This window comes from Sturnus vulgaris, chromosome 4 (assembly GCF_052056855.1).
Source record: "Sturnus vulgaris isolate bStuVul1 chromosome 4, bStuVul1.hap1, whole genome shotgun sequence".
Lineage (NCBI taxonomy): Eukaryota > Metazoa > Chordata > Aves > Passeriformes > Sturnidae > Sturnus > Sturnus vulgaris.
Window position 1 is genome coordinate 8,950,535 of NC_142246.1, and position 23,259 is coordinate 8,973,793.

The window sequence follows — 23,259 nt, forward strand, 5'->3', positions numbered from 1 at the left end:
TTAGAATTCTGATTATTCATCCAAATGTTCTCATTAAAATGAGACAGCAGCATGCCACGTACAAAAGTGTTTTTATTTTTCTTATGAAAAGCTGTGGATTTTTCTAATAAGCAGGTTCATTTTTTCAAACAGATCCAATGATGTTATCTCCTCAAAAGTAATGGATCCAAAAATGCAATTAAAATCTGTTCAAAAGCCATGACTGGGGTGTTTTATATGGCAGCAAGCTTCCTGCTGTAGATAGTCCCAATTAATTCTTCCATTTTTTCCTTTTCATTGCTTTCCATTCACCTTCCTGAGTAGCAAGGCTACCAAGAAGCTCTTTAACTTTTCTTTTTCTGGCTGAATCTCTGTAAAACAAAGAATCAACATAAAAAGTATTTCAGAAAGATTATATTAATGAAAATAAGTACACTTAGATAATAATTATTAATTAATAAAAAGCCCCATAATTCTTAAATTTCACCAACATGCCATTTAAATAAAAACATTTTGCATCCTTTTAAACTAGAGAAATGAAACTGAAGAACTGAAATAACTTTCAACGATCTCTATTGAAAATGTTTGGTTTTCCTCAAATTGTCCCATTTTATTTAAGTTTAGTATGGTTGATCATTAATGTCAGTCTTGGCACACAGTGAAGAAGTGAACACACAGTAGAACAACCACCAAAGTGGTGCTGAAACAAAGGCTACGTTACCTCTCCATGGTTTCTGACAGTTGCATTCTAGCCAGATACTGATTATCTTTCCGAATCTCACGAATGGCTCCTTTAAGTTCACGTTTATGCCTCTGGATCAACTGCTTTCTTTCTTGCTCCTTCTTGCTGCCTGCCTGCTTTTTTCCAAACTCTAAGCTGAAATAAGAATATATGTGTGAGCACAGAACACCTTAAACTCACAACTTTTTCATATTTATAAGGAGAGTTTTTGTATGAAAACTAACTCAGTATTTTAATTCCCGCTTGATGAACAAGCTGGAAAAACACTCACCAGACCTTCTAACTGCACTTCATCATCACGCCAATGACCACACTTAATTCCCCATATGCAGCCTGCACTTTGAACGGACTGAAAAAGCTAGACTAGAAGAATGGAAGACATCTGGAGAAAGATGGAACCTCCCCATACATCTTAAATTTTTACAAATCTTCTCAGCAGATGCATTTTACAGAAAAAGTCTGATCAATTACTTGGGGATAAATGCGTATGGCAGAGCAAAGCTGTCCTCTTCAATTATCAGAATAAATAAAGCAGACACTTTATGACCCTGTAGATAACCAATATGGCTAAATAAATCAGCAACCAATATAAAGCAGATTTCCTGAATCAGAACACTGTTCTATTATGTACAAAACTAGTGTTTTCTTCCATCCATCTTTTACCATCATATATTTCATATACATATGAACTGCTCACTCTTGTTCTTCTAATTTGAGTGCCTGACAGAGCATTCATTAAAGCACCTGACCAGATAACCATCTAATCATCTTGAAATTTGTTAATTTATAATTCATCATATGGGCAAGAGTTGACTTACAGTGCTATTTTTCCTGCAAGATAATATTTGCTTTTAAAATTCCTTTCCTTTTTTTTCTTTCCCTCCCTACCACACAAGTAGATGGCCCCTTGTGAGTTATGCACAAAATCTAGCAGAAAAACAGTTGTTTTGTGTCTTGCTTTCCAAATCCATTCCAGCTAGCTAAAAATCTTAAGATTTAAATGCATCTTTCTTTGCATCCAGTGTTCTTTACTTACACTTTCACAATTTTCGGAGTATACTGTTTCAATGGCACTGGCTTCTTTTTCTCACATATCAGTGGGGTATAGTGTTTTACTTTGTTCTCCAGCTCTTTCAGAGCACTGTGATACCATTCCTGAAAATGCAGAACAAATTACAATTGTAAAAGCATATCAAAACCACCATAAATCAAAAGCTATTGTAAACTGAAGCAACAGTAATGTTCTCCCCATGTATTTTTTCTCTGGGTTAAGTCACAGCTACTCATTAGGACACTGCTAACACTGACATGCTGTAATCCCAGTTGGATAATTCTTAAAAGCTTTTGAAAGTCTATTTAAATGGTATCATGAACAAAAGAAAGGTCTGCCTGCTGGTAATTTCACCTAACAGAAGAAGAAGCAAGACTAAAGGCAGTTTAACTCAGACTCTTCTTTTCATGGTAATTTTAAGAATGACTGGGTTTTTTACATTTTGATGGCAAAAAACACAGGCCATTTGACTTCATCTAAGTAATAAAACTTTGTTCTCTAAGGACATTTTATGATACTTCTTTGAGGAGAAGATGATTTTGCTACATTCAGAAGAGACAGGTTAAAAATATGAATCTCATTGCTAGAAAATAAGCAACTGTCCTAGGTAAGGTACTGACCAGGCATATTTATGTCCATTTAATCTACACAGTTATAAGTTTTACCTCCCCAGTTTGGTACATGTATTTATTTTACCAAGGTCTTACAAATTCACTACAAAAGTACGAGAGCAAGCACATGTCCGTATTACTCTTACAAATAATGTCACTCATGGAATGCTACATTATTACAAGCCAAGTGCTGTTCTCTTTATTTAGATAGGCAATACACCATATAGAATTGAAAAATACCCCTTCTAAGTATTCTCTGTTCTTTGGTTTTTCCACAGGAACATCCAAATGCCTGATCCTCAAAAAAATAATGCTTACACTTGGGCTTTTTCTTTACACACAGATGAAGACCCCTGAATTTATTAATAAAACAAATGTACTGATCATCTAAATCCTGAGAAATACATACCTGCAATTTTTCAGGATATTCATTAACTGGCACACGTTGTCTAAGGAGTATTCTGACAGGATGCATTACTTCATGGAATGATGGTAAAGATTCATAGAGAGCTGCACATTTTTTAATAAGGTCAAAACACAGGGCTAGACATGATAACCTGTTAATACACAAAAAATTAACAATTTCACATGCAAAAAACTGCAGTGGATTTTCAAATAAAATCAACTGAATTAATTAAATTTGGACTGTTAGCAGAATTCATTAAGACTACTTGGCAGAACCAGTTACGACTAGAAATAGTTGTGAATTCAGACTAAAAATTTCACTTTCCTAAGCAAATACCAAAAATTCCATCAGCAACAAATCTTTATGTCAGTGCACTGAACACAGCAGAACTATCCACTACTCTTATTTTTACTTCTAAAGAGCACTGTCACTGACATGACACAACAGATGATCTGGTATTTTTTCTGTTCTGCACTTCTTACCTGGTATGATTTATCTCTGTTTTGCTGGTTTCCTTTAATCTAGTCACAATACTCAATGGCACATTTTGCTTCTCCCAACTTTTCAGATCCTCCGTATCACACACCAATAGCAATTCTAAATTTTTCCCCACTGGTGTAAATGGATGCACTACAGTATAGCCTAAAAAGCCAAGAAGAACAGTCATTAAACAAGATCAATTCTACACATTCTTCTGAAAAAAAAAAAAGCCAACTCATTTTACATTTTTAATTGCACTACCTTTAAAAATCTATCTGTATTAAATTTTTCTGAGGAACATAGGTCAGTCAGTGTTCTGGTCACACTGCCCAAGTCACAGAATCCAAAGGCAGGGACAAGTACTGTCCACTGTAGAAGATCAGGCTTGAGACTAAGGAACCTGAATGCACTCAACTCCCTGGGACCTTAGGCATCTGAGCATCCTGAGGGATCTGGCAAGATAAAGCTCCTGAACCACTTTGATATTTGAAAAGTTGTAGTTCCCAGTGACTGGAAAAAGGGAAAACAATCCTCATTTTTAAAAAAGGAAAGAGAAGAGATCCAGGAAACTACAAGTTGATCAGCCTCACCTCCCTGCCCAGCAAGATTGTGAAGTAGATCCTCCTGGAAACCACAACAAAACACATGCAAAACAGAGAGGTGTTTGGTGACAGGCAACATGGCTTCATTAAGGGCAAATGGTGCCTGACAGGTTTGGCAGCCTTCTATGACAGGATTACAGTGTTGATGGGTAAGAAAAGAGCAACTGCTATCATCTACCTGGACTTGTACAAAGCATTTGAGACTGTCCTGCACAACATCCTGGTCTCTAAACTGGAAAAGCACGAATTTGACAGGTGTATGACTCAGCAGACAAGCAATTATCTGGATGATCACAATTGTGGCCAATGGCTCCATGTCTGGATGGAGATCAGTAGGGTCTGTCCTTGGACCAGTGTTACTGAACATCTTGGCTGGGGACACAGACAGTGGGATTGAGTGCACCCTCAGCAAGCTTGCAGGTGACACCAGGGCTAGTGGTGTGCTTGATACTATAAAGGAAGGAGATGCCATCCAGAGGGACCCTGACAGGCTTCAGAGGTGGGATCATGTGAACCTCGTGAAGTTCAATAAGAACTGTGAGGTCCTGTGTCTGAGTTGGGGCAATCCTACACATGCATACAGACTGGGCAATATGAGTGGATTAAGAGCAGCTTTGCAGAGGACTCAGGGTATTGGTGGATGAAAACCTGAATTCTGAGCTGACAATGTGCCCTTGCACCCCAGAAAGCCAATGCATCCTGGGCTGCTATCAAAACAGTGTGGGCAGCAGGTCGGGGGAGGGGATTCTTCTCTACTTCACTGTCATGAGATCCCACCTGAGGGAATGTGTTCCACTCTGAGGTCCCTGCAGAAGGACACAGATCTGGCTCAAGAGCATCCAGAGGAGGGCCATGAAGATGATGAGAGGGCTGGAGCACTTCCCATGAGGGAGCTGGAGCTACTCAGCCTAGAGAAGAGAAGGCCTTGAGGAGACCTTACAGCAACCTTCCAGCATAGTGATAAGGGGTAACAGTTTTAAAGAGACAGAGGGTAGATTACTGCAGATAAAAAGAAGAAACTCTTCACTATGAGAGTGGTGAGACATTGAAGTACAGGCTACCCAGAGAAGTTGTGGGTACCCCAGCCCTGGAAGTGTTCAAGACCAGGTTGGATGGGGCTTTGAGCAACCTGGTCTAGTGCAAGGTGTCCCTGCCCATGGCGGGGGGGGGGTTAGAATCAGATGGTCTTTGTAGTCCCTTTCAACTCAAACCATTCTGCAATTATTTGATTCATTCTGTGGATGGGGAAAGTTAAGACATGTAGGTACATGTTTGCCCTGTGGGAAATGGGATGCACAGTTAAACTGCTGGTTTGGTCCAGGATGGAGCACTGAATATGCTTAAGAGGATAGGGCAGGTACAGGACTTTCCCATGGGGTCACAAGCAGAAGGCTTTGACCAGAAGGTGGTTGTGAGGTACAGTGAGCTGGAGCAGGGAGAGCCCACAGCTGCAGCCATGGAGCCTCTCTTGTGACCCCGTAGCAGGGGCCCACAGATACACTGTAAAGTCCTCTCCCACTCCAGCTGAGGGGTTTTAAAACAGGAGGAGCATGGAACACAGAATATATACTGGAGCAGGGCATATGGAAAACACTAAAGAATCCCTATGCACAGATCACAAGCTGATCTGTGAAACTACTTATACAGCAATATGAAAGAAGCATCTGAGGAATTTCATGGCTAAGAGACAAAATAATTTGCATTCTCTGTGCTAGACCTTGGGGTTTTTCCCCCCTCTTTGTTTTCCTTATGTCCTGCAAGCTTGCAGTGGACTACAACCTGTACGTGGCTCTTCACAGACAGGCCAGAAGTATATTTAAATAAAGGTTTTTAAGGTTTGAGACTCAAAGCTGTAAGATTATGACACACACAGGCTTATGCAAGATCAGGAACTAATATATGTGAGTTTTATTATCTGCTTTACTTGTGAGAGGATAGCAGATCTCATTAACAATTTAATTAGGTAAAGCTATCAGCCATGAAAACTCCTTCCCACTCCCTACACCTACAGCTTTTCTTTTTTAAGGTAACAGTTTTTACTCTAAATCAGACTGTATTTCAGTCTTCTATGAAGCTGTATTCCATATATCTTTCTCATGTGAGAAATTTATGGATCAAGATAATAAAATTAAAACATTAAGAGTTTATTTGCTGACTCTACTTAATGTTAAAATTGAACCCCGAGATTGTTTTTTGGTGTGACAGTGCATCAACATTCTAGAGAGCTGCATGTCTGCTTATTTTAAAGTATTCTGTTAATAGCTAAACCATCACAACTACCAGCAAAACTTCCACCACGAATATTTAAAAACACAACTGGATACCCTGAGAACTTCAAAACATCAACATTTAAAATATTTTAAACAAGGTAACAATTCATCAATAATTGCCACTAAATATTTTTCAAGTTTCTTATCTAATTTTGCAGAATGATGTGTCTTAACATATTCCTAAGAGAGTACACAAAGGAGAGAAAATACTTTTAGTCCTACGTAACCCACCCACTCCATAACCTCTTCCCACCTCCTTCTAAGGGTTCAGCTGTTGGCGTTCTGAGAATCCAGGGCTTAGCTCTGATACAGCCCAGCTGTGTAACCTTGGCTCACACTTCAGAGGAAACTGCTAAGCTGGGAGAAGCAGCTGGGAAAGGTCTGTAGAGTACAGCCATACTAGATAATAAAGGTGAAGCTGCAGTGATAGGTTTGTTGAAAAAAGGGATCAGTGGTAGCTCAAAAATTTAAAATGGGGAAAAAAAAAAAAAAAAAAGCCAACATGGAAAGGCAAAAAATTCCTGAAAGGAAAGGAAGGGAGCTGCCTACTGAAGTACTGGAATACTGACAGAAGCTAAGCCTTCCTCAGCAGACTGATGACTGATTTAGAGAACAGACTCTTAAGGATCTTATCAAGAGTGATGAGTATACTAATACATAGTGTGTAGTTCATTAAATCCCAGATATCTTGTGAGTTTATCAAATAATTGAATTTCTCACTTGGTAATATTCTGCCTGCACAATCTACTCCTACATGCTGTGCCCAGACAGAGATATTAACACATGAATTAGTTACTGTGCTGAGACAAAACTCCTCAAAAGTAAATTATTGTCGCTGAAGTGGTCAATAAAAACAGCCCCAGAACCAGAATAGCTTTAAAGACAGAAACTCATAAAAGAAAAAAAAATTGAAGAGAGACTGGCAGATTAAAAAAAATTACTAACATAGGGATCACACTGAAAAGATAATTTTGTTATCCCTGTTGTCTGTGCAAATTGTTAAGTTTACACACTTATGTTACTAATCCTGCTTGTGGGGATAGCTGCCCTCTATTACTCTACTAAAAATCCACATCAAGTAAGGAAAAATACCAGCTTTGTGATATGTCTCTCATTTAGGTGATAGGGCTATTAGCTAAAGATGAAGAGTATCTGCAGCATGAGCTGCTGCCTCACTGTGAAGTTACAGGATACTCATCAGGAATCCATTAGGAACTCTGAATTTCAGAATACAGTCCAATCACACAGTCTGTTTAGAACGACAACATTGCAAAAATACTGCACTGTGGCCAACATGAGTTCATTTCCTTTAATAAGTTCAGTCCTTTCCTTCCTGCCAACAACACTGGAGGATCTAATTCATAACGAGATGCCCAAGAATCAAGGTTATGTTTGGCTGAACTAGCAGATGATTTTGGCCTTTTGTTCAAAAACAATGAAATCAGCGTGAAATATTTGTACTTAGAAAATTTAAAAGATAAACCCCAATACTAAAACAGACTCTAAACTAAATACTCATTTACTTTAAACAAACTCACCCTGGGCCTGGTTTTTGGGTAGAGAGATGTGAAGTACTCCAAGAAGAAAATTGATGAGTTCTGGTATAAACCTTCTGGAGAGAGATACATATTCCAAGAACAAACAGCATACAAATAACCCTTTAATAACATCTTGCAATGTTGTAATGCGACACTGAAAGAAATAAAAAGAACAAAATATTCCTAATTAAAAGTTTATACATCACAAATACAGGATCTTCCAAAAAGATGAATTATTAACTATATTGTAAGCATTTGAAGTCTATAAAATTACAGCCTTTGATCTTTGATGAGAACCACACTGGCTTTCCCTGGTCCTCAACTGAAAAATATCTGCAGAACTGAGTAACAGGTTTATCAGAACTCATTTAGCCACTAGAAGGTGCTAAACCACAAACAATAAATTCTTCAGAAATGAACCAGTGAAATAGAAGGCTCAAAGCAACTTGGCAGCAATAGAACAATTAGCTCAAGACTTTCAAAACATATAAACAGGATATTAGGATAGAAAAATAAGGACATAATTTAACTCAATGCACTGCATTAGGTACATTTACAAGGAAACAAATACTGCCAATTTTTAAGTAAATAACCTCTCAAGTATGAAGAAATGAAATATATGGAAAAGAAACCACTAATGAATGACTTCAGACTGTATTCAGTCTGTTCTATTAGTCCCATGTAACTTACCATAGAAGGAATTATTTTGTGAATAATTGAAAAGCTTGAAAAATTGAAGAGGCATGGTTTTGTGAGCTGGACTATAGCCTGTGAGGGTGTTTTCCTCTTCACCCTTTCTTCCAATTACTATCTGTGGTTGTACCAAACACAAAGCTGCCTTTGCAAATACATTTCCACTATATACATTAATGCTAACATACATATTTGGAGTCCGAGGAAGAAATAATACATGTGATATTATATACTGAGTTACATCACAGACATACCTTAGTAAGTAGCTGACTCATGTACATAAAAGCAGGTGTTACAACTGGGTGCCAGAAGTCAGAAGTTGGAAACAGTAGAGATACAATTTTCAAATAAATAAGCTGATTGCACATAAAACAGAATAAGGCAAAACATAGTTAAGATACCATTCCTAGATCTTGACTTTATACATATGTAACTTTCAAATGAATAACTACCACACAATAGTCAAAAATATTACAATATACATAATGTTAAGAAATCTGGTGTGATACATGACCTATTTATTGAGACAACTGTTTAAGTTAGATGAGAAAAAGGAATATCCATTATAGGTCTAACACTGGATTGAGTGAGGCAGCTGAAAGAACCAAACTCATTTACTCCATGAGACATCTGATCCCCTTCAGCTCACCACAATCACATACTCTCACACCACAAACACAGGAGCAAGTGGCCACGCAGGACCAGCAACACCTTTCCACCAGTCCTCAACACAGACAAGGAAGTACCCAGAATCCTCAGGCACTGGCACACAAACAGTTGCAGCCAACAGAACTAAGCAGTAATTAGATACACTTTTACTGAAGAGGACTTGAGAAAGCTACAAGTGACCTCCCAAGACCATAAGGAAATTAAATATCAGCTGCAAGGTAATTATGAAAATTATTTAAATTAATATTTACACAGTAAAGCAGACAGAATAAAACTTTATTGCTTCCTCTCTGTTCCTCTTCGACTGTAAACAAATACTCTCCTGAAGTGTTACTAAATATTCTGAATTGCAGGCTAAGATAACAGTAGGCATATGAAAAGCCTACTAAGACAGCTGATCCATGGAATATTCATTCAAACAACTGCTTTGAGAAAACAAAGTGATATAATTCCACCCTAAAAGATAATGATGGCCTGCAACCTGGAAAAGTCCAGTGAAGGGAATGAAAGCCATAAGTGTGACTGGTGTTATAAGGATGACAGTGGCAAATTAAAAATAGAAGTTAAAAGCTCTCTACAATGTATTTCCTGCAAAACCCAAAATATCCTGAATAAAGACTCTTCAAAAGAACTCAATATATCTTCCAAGCTGAAGGAACCAAGCCTTCAGTCTATTTTCCTTCAATAGTCTAATTATTCCATTAGGCAGCAACAATTCATCAAGCTGACAGAAAACAAGTAGCTCCTTCTGAATTAGATTTATGGTTTGTCTTTGAAACTTTATAACAATTAAAAAAATACTCATTTTCCATACGCTCCCTTCTTGAATTCTCCAACAGCCATTTATCCAGATTCCTGTAAAAGGAATCTGTTCACATTTAACACGGCAAATGAAAATGGGATATTACCAATACAACAAGAAAGAAATTCTTCCAAGTCACTAATTCGGCCATTATTATATATAAAGTACTAAAAAATGTTGTATTCTCATATCCATAAAAATATTTTCTTGGTTGGCTTTCTGTTTGTCTGGTTGGGTGTTTTCTGTTTTTGCTTTTTTAACCTAAGAGATGTTGCAGAGATACCACATTTCTATGGAGCACTTTTTAAAATATTTGTACTTAACACAATTAAAGAAGTCTCAACATAAGCGGTAACATCACTTCTTCCTAAAACTACCTATTCAAGTTCCATCAGGAAAACCATGTTCTGCTATGAAGACTGGAGGGACAATTTTAAGATCTTTTCCCTTTATTAATTCCACAGTCACACATTCTGAAGAATGTGTATGTGTATTGTTTCTTTGTTTGTTTCTTAGGAGTGGGGTTTTTTGTTGTTGTGGGAGTTTTTGTTACAACTTATCCCCAGAAAGGCAATTTAAAAGACTGAAAAGCCTAGAAAGTCACAGATGCTAATAATTTACTACATAATGTCATCTTGCACTTATTACCATTCTGTACTAATGCAAAGAGATTATCCCAGCAATATACATTTGTTACCGTGTCTAAACCTGGAAATGTTGCACGGCCTTTGACTTCAATTACTTCTTCCAGATCATGTGCAGCGTCTCGAAGGATAAACTTGATACTGTCACTGGCTGCCTCAGGAAACATCTGGCAAAGATTGTACAATGGCCTATTAACAAGAAACTTAAGTCATAATCAAATTACACCACTGATGTTAATAAAAAATTGATTTTTAAGCACCCATAGTAAAATTTCTTGAGTTCCACCTACACTGTAACATTAACAAATTGCCTGCAACAAATGTTTCTTTTTTAGAATATAGATTATTACTGTAATACTTTAGTTTACAGAGACATGTATTTTTCATTAGGCCTTGTGAGAATCCTTGAGTTGTAGGTTTCTAAATCTTAGATAAAAAATAATTTTTAACTTTAAAATGCACTCTTGTCCTGGTTTATGGCAAATTTGGGAGGAAACTTCCAAAGGGTCCCTCTAGAAAGTAGATTCAAACAGCCCCTCCCCCTACTGGTCTGGGAAAAGATTTCATAAATCATTTGCTATGGTTATGACGTACCCTTCTGAATCTCCTAACTTCAGATATTACTGCAGTGAAGTATGCTGGCTTACACTAGACAGTCCACTATTCTAAACACTCTTAGGCAATATTAAACAACATGTAAGGCAGCAATGTGGTTAGCAAAATTATTACTGCAAACAAGAAAAAAAACCCAAACACAAAGTTAGATCAGCTCCTGGCCTATAGTTAGTGTCTACAGGCATACACAGTCTGGAGCCTGCATCTGTTTGGTCTCCCAATATTTTCAGTGTAATTTGTCTGCAGTGATAGTAATATGTCCCAGCTGTAAAAGACAACCAAAACATATCTACCCTTTGGTACAAACCACGTGTGACAGTATCAACGGGTCAGAGCTCTTCCTTGATGAATGCAACAGAGCAATGAACGCTAATGCTGCATGTAACAGATTTTTGAGAACTTACTTACTTTAGCATGAAATAAAAAACATATGCTGAAAACCACATAAAAAATACTTCTTGAAAGAAAGCTGTCTATCCTGCAAAGTCAAGATAGGAACCACAGAACAATTTTGTTTGGAAGGGATCATCAGATGATCTTTGGAAATCATCTGATGCAGCCTCCTGCTAAAAGCATGGTTAACTTCAAAGCTGGATCAAGTTGCTCATAGCTTTGTAGAGTTTTGTCCACCTTCACAGCTTCTCTGGGAAACTAATTTTAATGTTCAGTACCTTTTCTGAGAAGAATTTTTTCTTTAAATCTAATTGCAATTTCCTTCGTTGCAGCCCTTGCCCATTGACTCTTGTCCTTTGTTGTATACCTCTGAGACAAACTTGGCTCCCTTCTCACAGCCTAACTGCCTGTCAGGTACTTGAAGACAACAATGCCTAACTTACAACTTTCTGCAAAGTGTTTAGTTGGAACTTCCATATGAGCTTTCTATAACACTTCTAATTCCATTTTCATCTAGCTCCCTGAGTGAATTCACAGAACTAAAACCAATGAAAAAAACAGAGATTGCAACAGAAACTGTACAGTGTCACTGCAAAGTTTAAAATCCTTTATCAGCTGTTTAAATAACTTCCTACACAGAAGTTTCATGCCTATATGGTATTACTTATCCACTACCCATAAAAAGCATCTTGCACATCAAAAAATATATTCTGTGGTTTTGAAAATTTCTTGGTGCAATTAATAGATCAAGTAACACATGAAACAAAGCTAAAGGCTGAGAGTTACCAGCTGCCAACAAGTTCTACAGGGTATTTGAAACAAGCAACAAGTTAAATGCTTTACTCTAGGCACCTTTTCTCTTTAAAGCCTGAAGAAGTAAAAGTCCATAACATTTAATACTTACAGGACCAGTTTGTCAATTGTTCTGAGCTCTGGTAAATCCAGAGTTGCTAACTCTCCAATATATTCCAAAAGGAAGCCAAACAATTTCTGCAAGAAGCATAATATGTTAAAATTATTAGGTGTTTCTTCATTTTACATATTCTTAAACAGTGATACAGAGTCAGAAAATGAAGATTATCATGTTAATTCTGCTGTTACTGACAACATAGAAGCATGTTTATTTTATGCTGCTCCCTGAATACTTAATAAAACTTGCTCTGGAATGAAAAGTTATTTTCAACATAAAACAAAACATACTTCCAACTTTGCTTTGTTTCCCACTGCAAGGCTTGGATGATTGCATTTCTGAATCCTCTCCAGTATAATAAGCTGTTGTTCTATTGTTCTTCCAGCCAATAAAGACTTAAATGTCTCATAGGACTCAGGAACTGAAAATAAAAACAAAAATTGACCACACAAAAATCTCAAACTTTACATCTTTAATTCAAGTCAATGTGCAACAAATTTTCAAACTGAAAATGTTATTGTTCAGAAAAAAAGAAACCATAGATGTTTTAAATAATTACCTTTTAAACCATAATAATCTATTAGCATGTATGTAGCGTTATTTCTATGAACACAGGTTAGAAGATAACATGTTTTTCAATGCTTAAAACCCAAGTTATCCTCTATTTACCACATATGCTGAGCAGCACAACTATGTTGACACAAAGCAAAATTAAACATAAACATACATTTAACCAAAAATTTACCATAATACAGTTAGCTTTATCTTTAATTCACACCTAATTAGCTTTTGTGTGAAGAACATTAGGAAAAATAACAATATGGCCACAAAGAGAAAATTATTTAAAAAAAAAACCCAAAACCCAACAGCCCTGGCATATATTTAGTCAACATGCTAAAAGACATCCTATCTAGTTGTGGTTTTTGGACTTATTTTAGTACGACTGCTTTCTGGTTAAAGCAAATCCTGAATGCAATTCAAAAGGCTTTGTGTAGTAAGTCATCTTCTGATGGAAAAACATAAGCACTTAAGGAAGTTGTTTGAAAGGTTGTTTAATCTTGCAACAGATACTTTTGTTAAGAGAAACCTACACTAGGACAATAGTTAGATTAATTATGTACTTAATATGAATAAATGTTTTGTGTACTACTTGAAACATGTCTCCTCCTTCCTGCTAGGCATGGACCCAACACCAGTCAAACTTTGAGTGTCTCTACAATAATGCAATGTTACATCACAGGGATTAAACTTCAGAATCCTGTCTCTCCAATCATCTTCTGACAAAAATGTCTGTCCAAACACCAGAGAAACTGTAAGTACAGATAACAGAATACTGTTCTGGCTTCTCTTAGGTAAAACAGTAGCACTTTGGATTGGATAAGCTGGTTGCCTTCAGAAAGGAGCACAGGTATTTTTATTTTACTCCCCTGTTTTTATCTTCCAATTCTAGTGCTGCTCAGAGGCACAGAAACTACTCTGGGATGAAACAGATCTGGTTCCTACTTCTACAAGCACGATTAGGTTTGCTCACTAAGAACAGCAGTTACCAGCTCCTCTTCAAATAGTAGAAGACAACCTTGAAACACAACTTCATGAATGAATGTAAGACCTAGAGGGCAGAGAAACCGACTGGCTGTTACAAACCCCATGACAACAAGGGATCTCTGGATCAGTCCTTTGCTTACCAGCAAATGTATAGGGAAGCTCTGATTTGGCAGCTTCTCTCTTTGGATCTAATTTCTCTATATTCTGTGGTTCATTTTCATTTGCCTTGTGTTTCTTCTCTTCTTTATTCCCTGCAGCTTCCTCTTCACTCTCAAGATCAGATTCAAGATCAGAGTGGCTATCTGCAGCACCATTCTCCTCATCTTCACTTGCAGATTCTTCCTGACTTTCTTCTTCATTCTCATTATCTTCTTCCTCTCCTTCTCCCTCTTCATCTTCCTCTCCTTCCTCCTCTTCTTTCTCCTCCTCATTTTCAATATTAATTTTTCCATCCTGTCCATAGAGAAAACAAGCCAATTAAAACACTGATATAGTGGAACTACCTCACCACAATCACCATGCAAAGCTATCTTAAACATGCATGAAGAGAATTTGAGCCTTGCTACCCTGACCAGGCAGTGAAAGCCAGCAGTGCCAGCCAAGAAGGGATATTAGGGAGAGAACATACATATAGATATAAGAAAGTAGGGTATTTTCAAGGGGCTATAAGAAACTGGAAGAAGAGGGAGTATATGAGGAATAAGAGAAACCACAAAGAAGGAAAACTAGCAGATAGAAGGAATATGTTTTTATACAAAGAATGTTTCTATGTACTAAAACAGCATATCAGATACATATTTGGTCCCATCCTGATTTTACTAGTAAGTTTAAATTCACATTCACAATTGGCATTCTCCCCTTCAAGGAGTACAGCAGTTTCCTTGTTACTTGTGTATGAGAGGACAGAATCAGCACACATGTGTACCACAGTCAGAGTGACTTGTAATATCAGCTTTAAGGGCATGTTGCTCTGCCACCTCAATCAAAGGTATGTCAGAAATCTACTCATCTTTAGACCTGAAATTTGGTGGAAGCTGTGTCAATACAGTGAAAAGTAAAAAAAAACAAACAAACAAACAAAAACCAACAAAAAAATCCCCCACCACCAAAAAAACCAAACCCCCCCCCCCAAAAAAAAACCCAAACAACAACAACAACAAAACCCAGAAACGCTAAAGAGCCTCTTCTTCAATCTAGCAGGTCAGTGGCAGAGAAGGCTACTCTAATATCTGGAATACCATCAGAAGACTTGACACTTGTAAGGCCAGTCAGAACACAGTATCCAGTTTTGGGCCTTCAAATACAATAACAATATTGATAAACTGCAGCAAGTTCAGCAGAGAGCCACCAAGACTAGTGGGAGCTGGGGCACCTGCTCTGTGAGGAAAGGCAGACCTGGACTTATTCAGCCTGGATATTAAAAGAACCTTGTCACAGTAAGGGCAGTCAGTGCACATCTCTGAGCAGCCTCCATTCTTGGAGATTTTCCAACAACAGACTGGATCTGAGTAAACTGATGATTTCTGCAGTAAACTGCTGCTCTGAGCAGGAGGTTGGACTAAATATCTCCAGAGAGTTCACCTGCCAACTGTTTTTCCTAATCTTCTTTAGAGACCTCTGAAAATTCAGAAATTTTAAACCTTACCTTGTATGACAATAAACGTCTGTCATCTTTATCCAGGATAAAGCCATCAGCGAGGTCATCAGCTGACATGTGGCTGGGTCTCTTTTTATTTGCCTCTTCATCTATTCCATGCATTCGACGTAATCGATCTGCCTGTGTTTCACAAGAAATACCACACTCAGATGTGAGACATTTAGATCCATCAGGTAACTACACCAAAAGGGAAGATCTCTCAAATACTATAGCTAAGAAAACACAAGGTAAAAACAGTTAACTTGGATTACTCAAAGCTGGTGAAAAGAAAAATCTCAGCAACTCGAGAAATTATGGGCAAAAGCTGACAATACCTTTTTTTTGTAGGGAGTACAGTCTAATAAGAGCACACATTCAATTGGATCACCTTATTCAAAAGGCTTTAAAACTGGGTTAACCAGAAGCATTTTAAAATTTATCTCTTTTGCTTACGGGACACGATTACTAAAAAATAAAAGCTTCTAAAGTGTTTCAGGATTCTCAGTCTTTATCTGTTTCACGCATATGTAACAAGCTTGTAGTGAATGCAACCATATCCTAAGATTTTTGGGATACAGACAGAGCATCAAGCTCTAAGATGGTAAGGGTAGAAAAGTATCTCTCTGTTCTGCTATTAGATACTGAGCTGCTCTGATGTAATCTGAAGGTATTGAATTCTGTACAGTCTTAAATGTCTTCTTAGTATACCAAAACAAAAAGAAAGAAAAAAAGAGTGAGACATTTACCAAATTATTCCATCTTTCCATAAGACTCAGCACTCCATGTAACAGAAGTAGCATGCAACATTTCCCAAGACATTCCTATCCCTCTGCAAAGCAAAGCTATGCACATGCTACCACTGAAAGGCTCTTGCAACAGCAGAAGAAAACAATAAAAGACTTGCTCAGTGTATTAATTCTAATGCTGTGCAACATGATACTCCACTACCTCTCAACTCTGAATAACTTAAAACATTTAAAGGCAAATCAAAGTAACATTACATTTTTATTGAAGAAAGATTGCCTCATTTCATAAACCTCCACAGTCACATACTAGGCCTATGGGCTTTTTTTTTTGTTTTAATATCAGATTACAAACACAAACAGAAGATTTCCTGAATTCACTCTCTGACGAAATGAAGTTTAGTACAGGCACTTACAATCTAAGGTCAAGCAATGAATTTAAGCAGTCACTCCCAAAAGACAGGGCCCAAACAATCTCAGCCATAAATGGTATACCTCGAGCTTCTGGAGCCGGGCCTGCTCCTCTCTGGCCAATTCTTCTTCTGTCTTCAGCCTTTCTGAAGGTTTTGCTTTCATCTCAAATCCAAGTTCTCGAACAATCATATCGTATTCATCAGGCTAAAGAAATATTTATGCAATTGTTTATTATCTTAACTTTCATTATTCTGCTTTGCAGCCATCCCTCTGCCAGACTAACAGCTAAGGAATCAGACTGTTAAGATAAAGGGAAAAGACTGTTTCCAATGCAAACTGCAAGAACACTCAACTCAGAATTAAGACAAGGAATGGTAAGAACAGTTGAAGACAAATTCTCCTGGAATTTCCCCCTTCCTTACCTCAGTTAGTCACAACTGAAAAACTTTAAAAGAGTACCTTAAATAACTGGATTACATTTTACTTTAAAAACCCTTCAAAGTATTGTTTATTAACAAAACACAGCCAGAATTAATAAGTTAATCAATTTATAATTTACATTTCACTTTACACTGTCACATGAGATAAGCCTTTGCTACCTCCACTACACAGAAGTCTAGATTAAAGAAAATAAAAAGGGATACTGGTATTCAATGAGCTTCAACATGCCACAGTGCAACTTAAACCCAAAAATCAACACACCAAACATGAACTTTTGGTCCAGTATCTTCTGTTGTACTTTGAGGTCAATTTTAATGCTAATTAACTGATCTAATTACCTGAAATGAATTAACTAATTAACTGAACTAAATTAACTAAATTGAACTAATTAACTGAACTAATTAACTGATGTTATAAAATCTAGATTCTATTACAAAACAATAAATGGAAATTCACAATATTCTGCAAGATAATACACATTTCTAGAAGAAAAACAAAGAAGCTCAACACAATGTCTATTCTTAGATTTTAAAGTTTATTTTCCTTAGTATAGAACACAAATGATAGAAAAACCACCAGACCATAAGATATCTACTCAAAAGTAAGTTATTTTCATTCCTTTTTGAAAGTGACAGAGCCCAGTTTCAACAAGGAAATGTCTTCTGTCAAGTACAAGTTGTTTTATCAAAGGAACACTCCAAAAGCACTCAAAATCAGTGTTCAAAATAATTTTAATTTTTAAAGAAAATTTATTGGTGCCACAAATAAGCTGTAGTGAAGAGTGCTATTCAGTCTGCAACCTCCCTCTCACTTGGTAACGAAGGAAAAGCAATAACTAATTAAAATCAGACAAATCATACAAAACTCTGTATTCCTCGAACTAATCAGTCTGTCCTAAAACTGTAGCACTCCTTCAATGTGAATGGAAGCAGCAACTATTTTGTTTTATGAAGTGATGAATTTGGCCTTATACTTCAGCCACTACAAGTCAAAACTACAAGTTACTAGAACCAAGGAAATTAATCTAGTCAAAATCTCACCTTGGGTTTTTCAACTTCTTTGTCTTTTCTCTCTGACTTCGGGGGTTTGCGGGCAATAAGGGTTTGGATTTCTTTCCAGTCTTTGTCAAGTTTTTCTGTCAGTTCTAAGGCACTTTCTCTCCGAGTTTGCCTCTCTTGCTAGAAAAATAAAACAAAAACAAATGCAGCAGTTATGTTCAGATGGACATGACATAGCATTTACAACTTAAAACCAAAATGCTGTCTTTAACAAATTAATTATTTCAAATATTTAACATTTTGAAGCTGCAAACATTCTTTGTGGCAGAAGCAGTATAGACCTATGGAGAATGGTACAAGGCTTGCATTCAGAAAACAGGTGTGAACACAACAGGAGATTTGGGGATACAAAAGAATGGCAGATATACAAGTTATATCTAAAATGTCTACTAACTCAGACTTATTCAAGGAGCTTGCAGCTCAGACAGCTTCCTCCTTTGTTTTCTATGCCACTGTTATTCTATTCTACAAATACAGGTATGCTGACAGCTTCTTAATCATGCTTACTTATACTTCAGGGCTAAAAACTCACCTTTTCTTGTTTAGATTTGGCTATCATCTCTTCGATGAGTTCTTTCCTAGACTTAGGTTTTTCCTCCTCTTCGTCTTGCTGCTCACTTGATACTTTTTTACGAAGGAGGCCTCCACCCCCTCCAAAATGAGCAGCAGTTAATTCAGCTAGGGGAAAAAAAAAGTAGAACGTGAATCTTTCAAATCCACGCATGAGTGCAAGAGTGCTGCTTGCTGCTGGGACTGTATCTCCCTATTCTTTGAGAATGGGAGCAATTTTAACTATTGAACCAATCATGCATTAATCCAATCCCTATGGGAATGGCCATAGTGAAAGAGATTGTGTCAGACACAAAATTAACACTGAGACAAACACTTGGTATAAGGCAGGATCATGTTTTTTTCTAGTATTTATCCAACAGGAAGGTCCAAAGATGAAAGAAAGCAACCAGAAAACTCACACTTCAGATTCTGGCCAAAGGGCTCAAAATCTAGATACCTGTTTATGCTGAAAAGTTCACAGAGCAAAGAAGCTTGCCAGTAGTTTGTCCCACTTAACCCCTGCTAAAATCCAGAGAGCTGGTCTGTGTGTGGCTAAGAAATAATCAAATCTGGTTTAAACATTTCAACCAAGAACATGATATTCTCTCTCGCTGAGAGACTGTACTGAACACATGATGTACACATTTACCAGTAATAAAATTACCAGTGAAACACCAGCTGGCACTTCTTACCTGATAGTGTTCCTCTTTCTTCTGTGTCACTGTCACTATCAACAATATCATTTAGTTTTTCAATTTCTGCCAAAGATTGGCCATAGTGAGTCAATTCCTCATCTTCATTAAGATTATAGATATTCTTCTTTCCATAATTTTGCTAAGAACAGTAAAACAAACCCAAGAAATATCAAAAGATATTTAGTTGCCAGGCAACAAAATAATACAACCTTTAGTTTTAGTGCTACTTGAGGAGATTCTTATTCCCGTGTTTTGCTTGAATTTAACAGTGGAATAAGAGCACTGTCAGACCAATATTTTCATTCAAATACATTTTAAGAGAGAGTGTGTCATGTCTCTCTTATACTAATGTACAAATGGACTAACTAAGGAAACCTAGGAAAGCTGAAGTTTTATCTATGTATCAGTAACATCCATTTTCAATTACTGCATTTCAAGCCTAATGAAACAGACTTCAGCCTACAAAAATTGATGAGGCAGAAAGGATAGTACTGCACATTTAATTCACAGTACAGAATGACAGCAAGTTACAGAGTTCTACTCAGCTACTGAATATAGTTGATGGTAACTGCCTCTTCCTAATGGAACTCCTAAAACAAAGCAGTCAAAGAAAACTAATCAATGAATCTGCTTATAACTAGCTTTCTTGCATGTCAGTGCTCAAAGAAATCTCTGCTTCAAACAGCTGTCCTGCAAAACCAAAAAGATTTCAGGAAAAAATTTCGATTTCCACAAAAAATTCCTTTTTCGTAAGTTCCGAACCTATAAAATAAAAAAATAAAGCATTACTCTGCAAAATCCTCTATTAAGGGGGCGCTCCCAACCTAAAAATTCAAGTGTGCCTTGTGGTTTTTGTGTTTGGCTTTCTTTTGTTTGTCTTCTTCCTTTTTTTTTTTTTAATCGTTTACCTGTCTTTCCAGAGCGAATCGTCTGATCATCTTTTCCTCAGGAGATATTTTGGTGTTATATTCACCAATACGTTTATCTTTAAACACATTTGTCTTTTCTCTTTCTTTATATTCTTTCAGTAATGTTTGATTGCGCTAGAAAAGACAAAAGAAGTTAAAAGAATAGAGAGTATCCACTTCCAAAGTCAACCTAAAAAAGACTCCATGGTATCCTGTCAACCTAATAATCTTTATATTGCAATCATAAAATAAATAGTAATTTACCAGAATGCAATGAGAGAGAAAGAAAAATTAACATGCAAAAAGGTGGGACGCTCATATAATACATTCAGATTAAGTTCTCTTATAAGCACCCATCTGAACATAAAATATTACACCGTATTTCACCTTAATTTTATCACATACAAAACCTGTGCGTTTACACTGAAGAATTCTGATACGTCTCATGCTTAGTAAACTAAGAATAACATATTAAAGAAAGCAAAAAAAGCCAGCAAAAGTCAGCTGAACTATTTCTGGTCATTTCATCCAAGACATAAAACCCTTGAGTGGATCCACACATCTACCTTGGGTCACTGTTGAGCATGGGAGGTCAAGCATCAAGTCAGTAAAAAGAAGCTTATCACACCTATACAAGGTACTTACTATCTGCCCTACTTTTGGGACAGGTAAGGAGACAGGTTCACTTTCCAAAGCCAGTGACATAATTCATGACAAATATCTGATTTATCTTATAAAACAAACCCCCAAATCCTAAAATGTTATGTACAACATTCATGAAGTTTTTTAAAATCTTGACTAATAGTAACAAAATCTGAAAGCTAATTTATAATTTCATGCTGAAGATATTATATAGTTTCTAAAGAAAGAAAATGTTGGCCCTGTTTAGGCTGAAGAAATATCCATTTTTATTTAAAGCACATTAACAGATTCTTACAGAAAGATACTGTGCTATTCATATCACCAGAACCTCACAAAGTGCTGCACTAAAGGAAAAGGCTGGGTTTCCTACTCTAGGCCTATTGCAGCCTCACTGAGCATTCAGTTTTGAGATGCTGCTGTAAATGACACTAAAACTCAGGTTTCATTTAATACTGTGTCAGTTCCACCTTCTATTTACTTCTTATAGTGACCATATAAATACCACAACGTTGAGACATTCTATATGAACATTAATACCTCTTAATATGTTGGGCACCAAAAAGCATTTCTGCGCTTTTTTTTGTACCCAATTATTTGATTACTTCTCCTACTGATAAAAAAGAAAATACTTAATGCATCACCTTTCACAATACATGTAAAATGACAAACTATCTCTGCTTTTGCTGCACTTGCCCTTGCAGTAAGTACTTTAAAGTCTGTTCAACAACAGCATGTATGTAACACGTCAGAGAATCTCAGGGACATACTTTCAAATTACACTATTTTCAGCTTTAACCTAATCTACAGAGACCTTAACTTCTTTGCTCGTTTGTCTGAAGTGACAGACTACTAAAAAGTCCAATATTTCACCCAAAAATAAGGTAGGCTGCTGGAATCCCAGACGCATAGTATGACACACTCTCCCTATGCATCACAGATTTTGGTCAGGTAGCTACTGATGGCAATAGAGAAATCAAAAGAGGCATTTTGAAAATGGTACAAGAGTTGAAGACAAAATATTTAGTCTTCTTAAGTTGTATGGTCATTCTTATGACAGCAGGAGAGAGATCATTACATCCCAACATACTTCTACAACATGATTATTTAACCAGTGCACAAAAAAATCACCAGCATTTATTTTCCAAATCAACAGCAGTTTCTTTGTAGCTACACATTTCTCACTGCATTCCGAACTTAGCGTCTTTTCAATCTTTCACTACTACACCAACTATACAACATTAACGAGAAGCTTAACATCGTGTGATCATCAGAACCGACCAATGAAATGCACATTGACTCTGGTCCAGTACTTACTCGCCGACAACACGTGTCATTGTATTCTGAACTTGGGTAACTTGAGAAGACAATCATTCCCACACACTGCTGAACCCTGTGGGATGCGCTGGCCCGAGCCATTCCCCGAGCTCTCCATCACCCCCTGAGCACTCAGAGGTGACCGGCCACTCCTCTTGTGCACAACAGAGGTGGTCGCGTATTTCACCTGAGGGCTCCAGCCTCATCATCTCCCCACATCCACAGACACCATCCTTCCTCCCTGCTTTGGATGTCCTCTTACCTTCTTGATGGCTTTGGACCGTGAGACACCAGGCAGCCCCACATCATTTTTGGTCTTCCTCCCCAGGATATCAAACTTCTGCCTGTTGACTTTCACCTCAAAGGGGTTGCTCTTGACCACGGCCATCGCCGACTTCACGGGGCCCTTTGCTGTGGAAGGCACTGACACCTTTTTCTTCCGCTTCGCCGCCTTCCCCATCTCTGCTCCGGCTGCCCGTGGGGACGCGGTGGGGCCACAGCGGCTCAGCCCTCACTGTGCGGGGCCAAGACTGGGGGGGCGAACAGGGCGAGCAAAATGGCGCCCAGAAGGGCGAAAAAACACCCGAATTCCCCCCTTAGCCTGACGCCTGCCCTCCGCCACAGCTCCGTAAGAGCCGGCGGGGCGTGGAGCGGAGGGGAGAACGCAGGCAAGGAGGGAGAAAACAGAGAAGAGAGCAGCGCGGCCCCAGCGCGCCCCTCAACCCACCGTGCCCAGCACTACCACATGCGCACCGGCAGCTTGCCACCTCTCGCGAGAGCTTCGCCCAAGTACCGCGATAGTTACCACTCTGCTCCCCGCCCTCTTTGGGACAAGGCCGGGGAAGGTCTGAGGCACTACATATCCCAGCAGGCCCACCAGACATCGGGCGCGTGTCCTCAGCGTAC

At 37.7% G+C, this 23,259-nt stretch overlaps 1 protein-coding gene across 1 annotated transcript; it reads right to left on the reverse strand.

Annotated features, from left to right (window-relative positions):
• Positions 1-54: 54 nt before the first annotated feature.
• On the reverse strand, positions 55-23,156 carry NOP14 (NOP14 nucleolar protein). Its single transcript, XM_014895275.2, has 18 exons — positions 22,616-23,156; positions 20,398-20,532; positions 19,487-19,628; positions 18,775-18,920; positions 18,225-18,362; positions 16,825-16,947; positions 15,596-15,727; positions 14,091-14,403; positions 12,696-12,826; positions 12,400-12,485; positions 10,541-10,676; positions 8,627-8,728; positions 7,680-7,833; positions 3,272-3,431; positions 2,793-2,940; positions 1,758-1,876; positions 701-856; positions 55-350 (listed from the first exon to the last, which is right to left on the reverse strand). Exons 1-18 carry the CDS (start codon positions 22,811-22,813, stop codon positions 251-253), a joined length of 2,619 nt encoding a protein of 872 aa, XP_014750761.2. The 5' UTR covers positions 22,814-23,156; the 3' UTR covers positions 55-250.
• Positions 23,157-23,259: the final 103 nt, after the last annotated feature.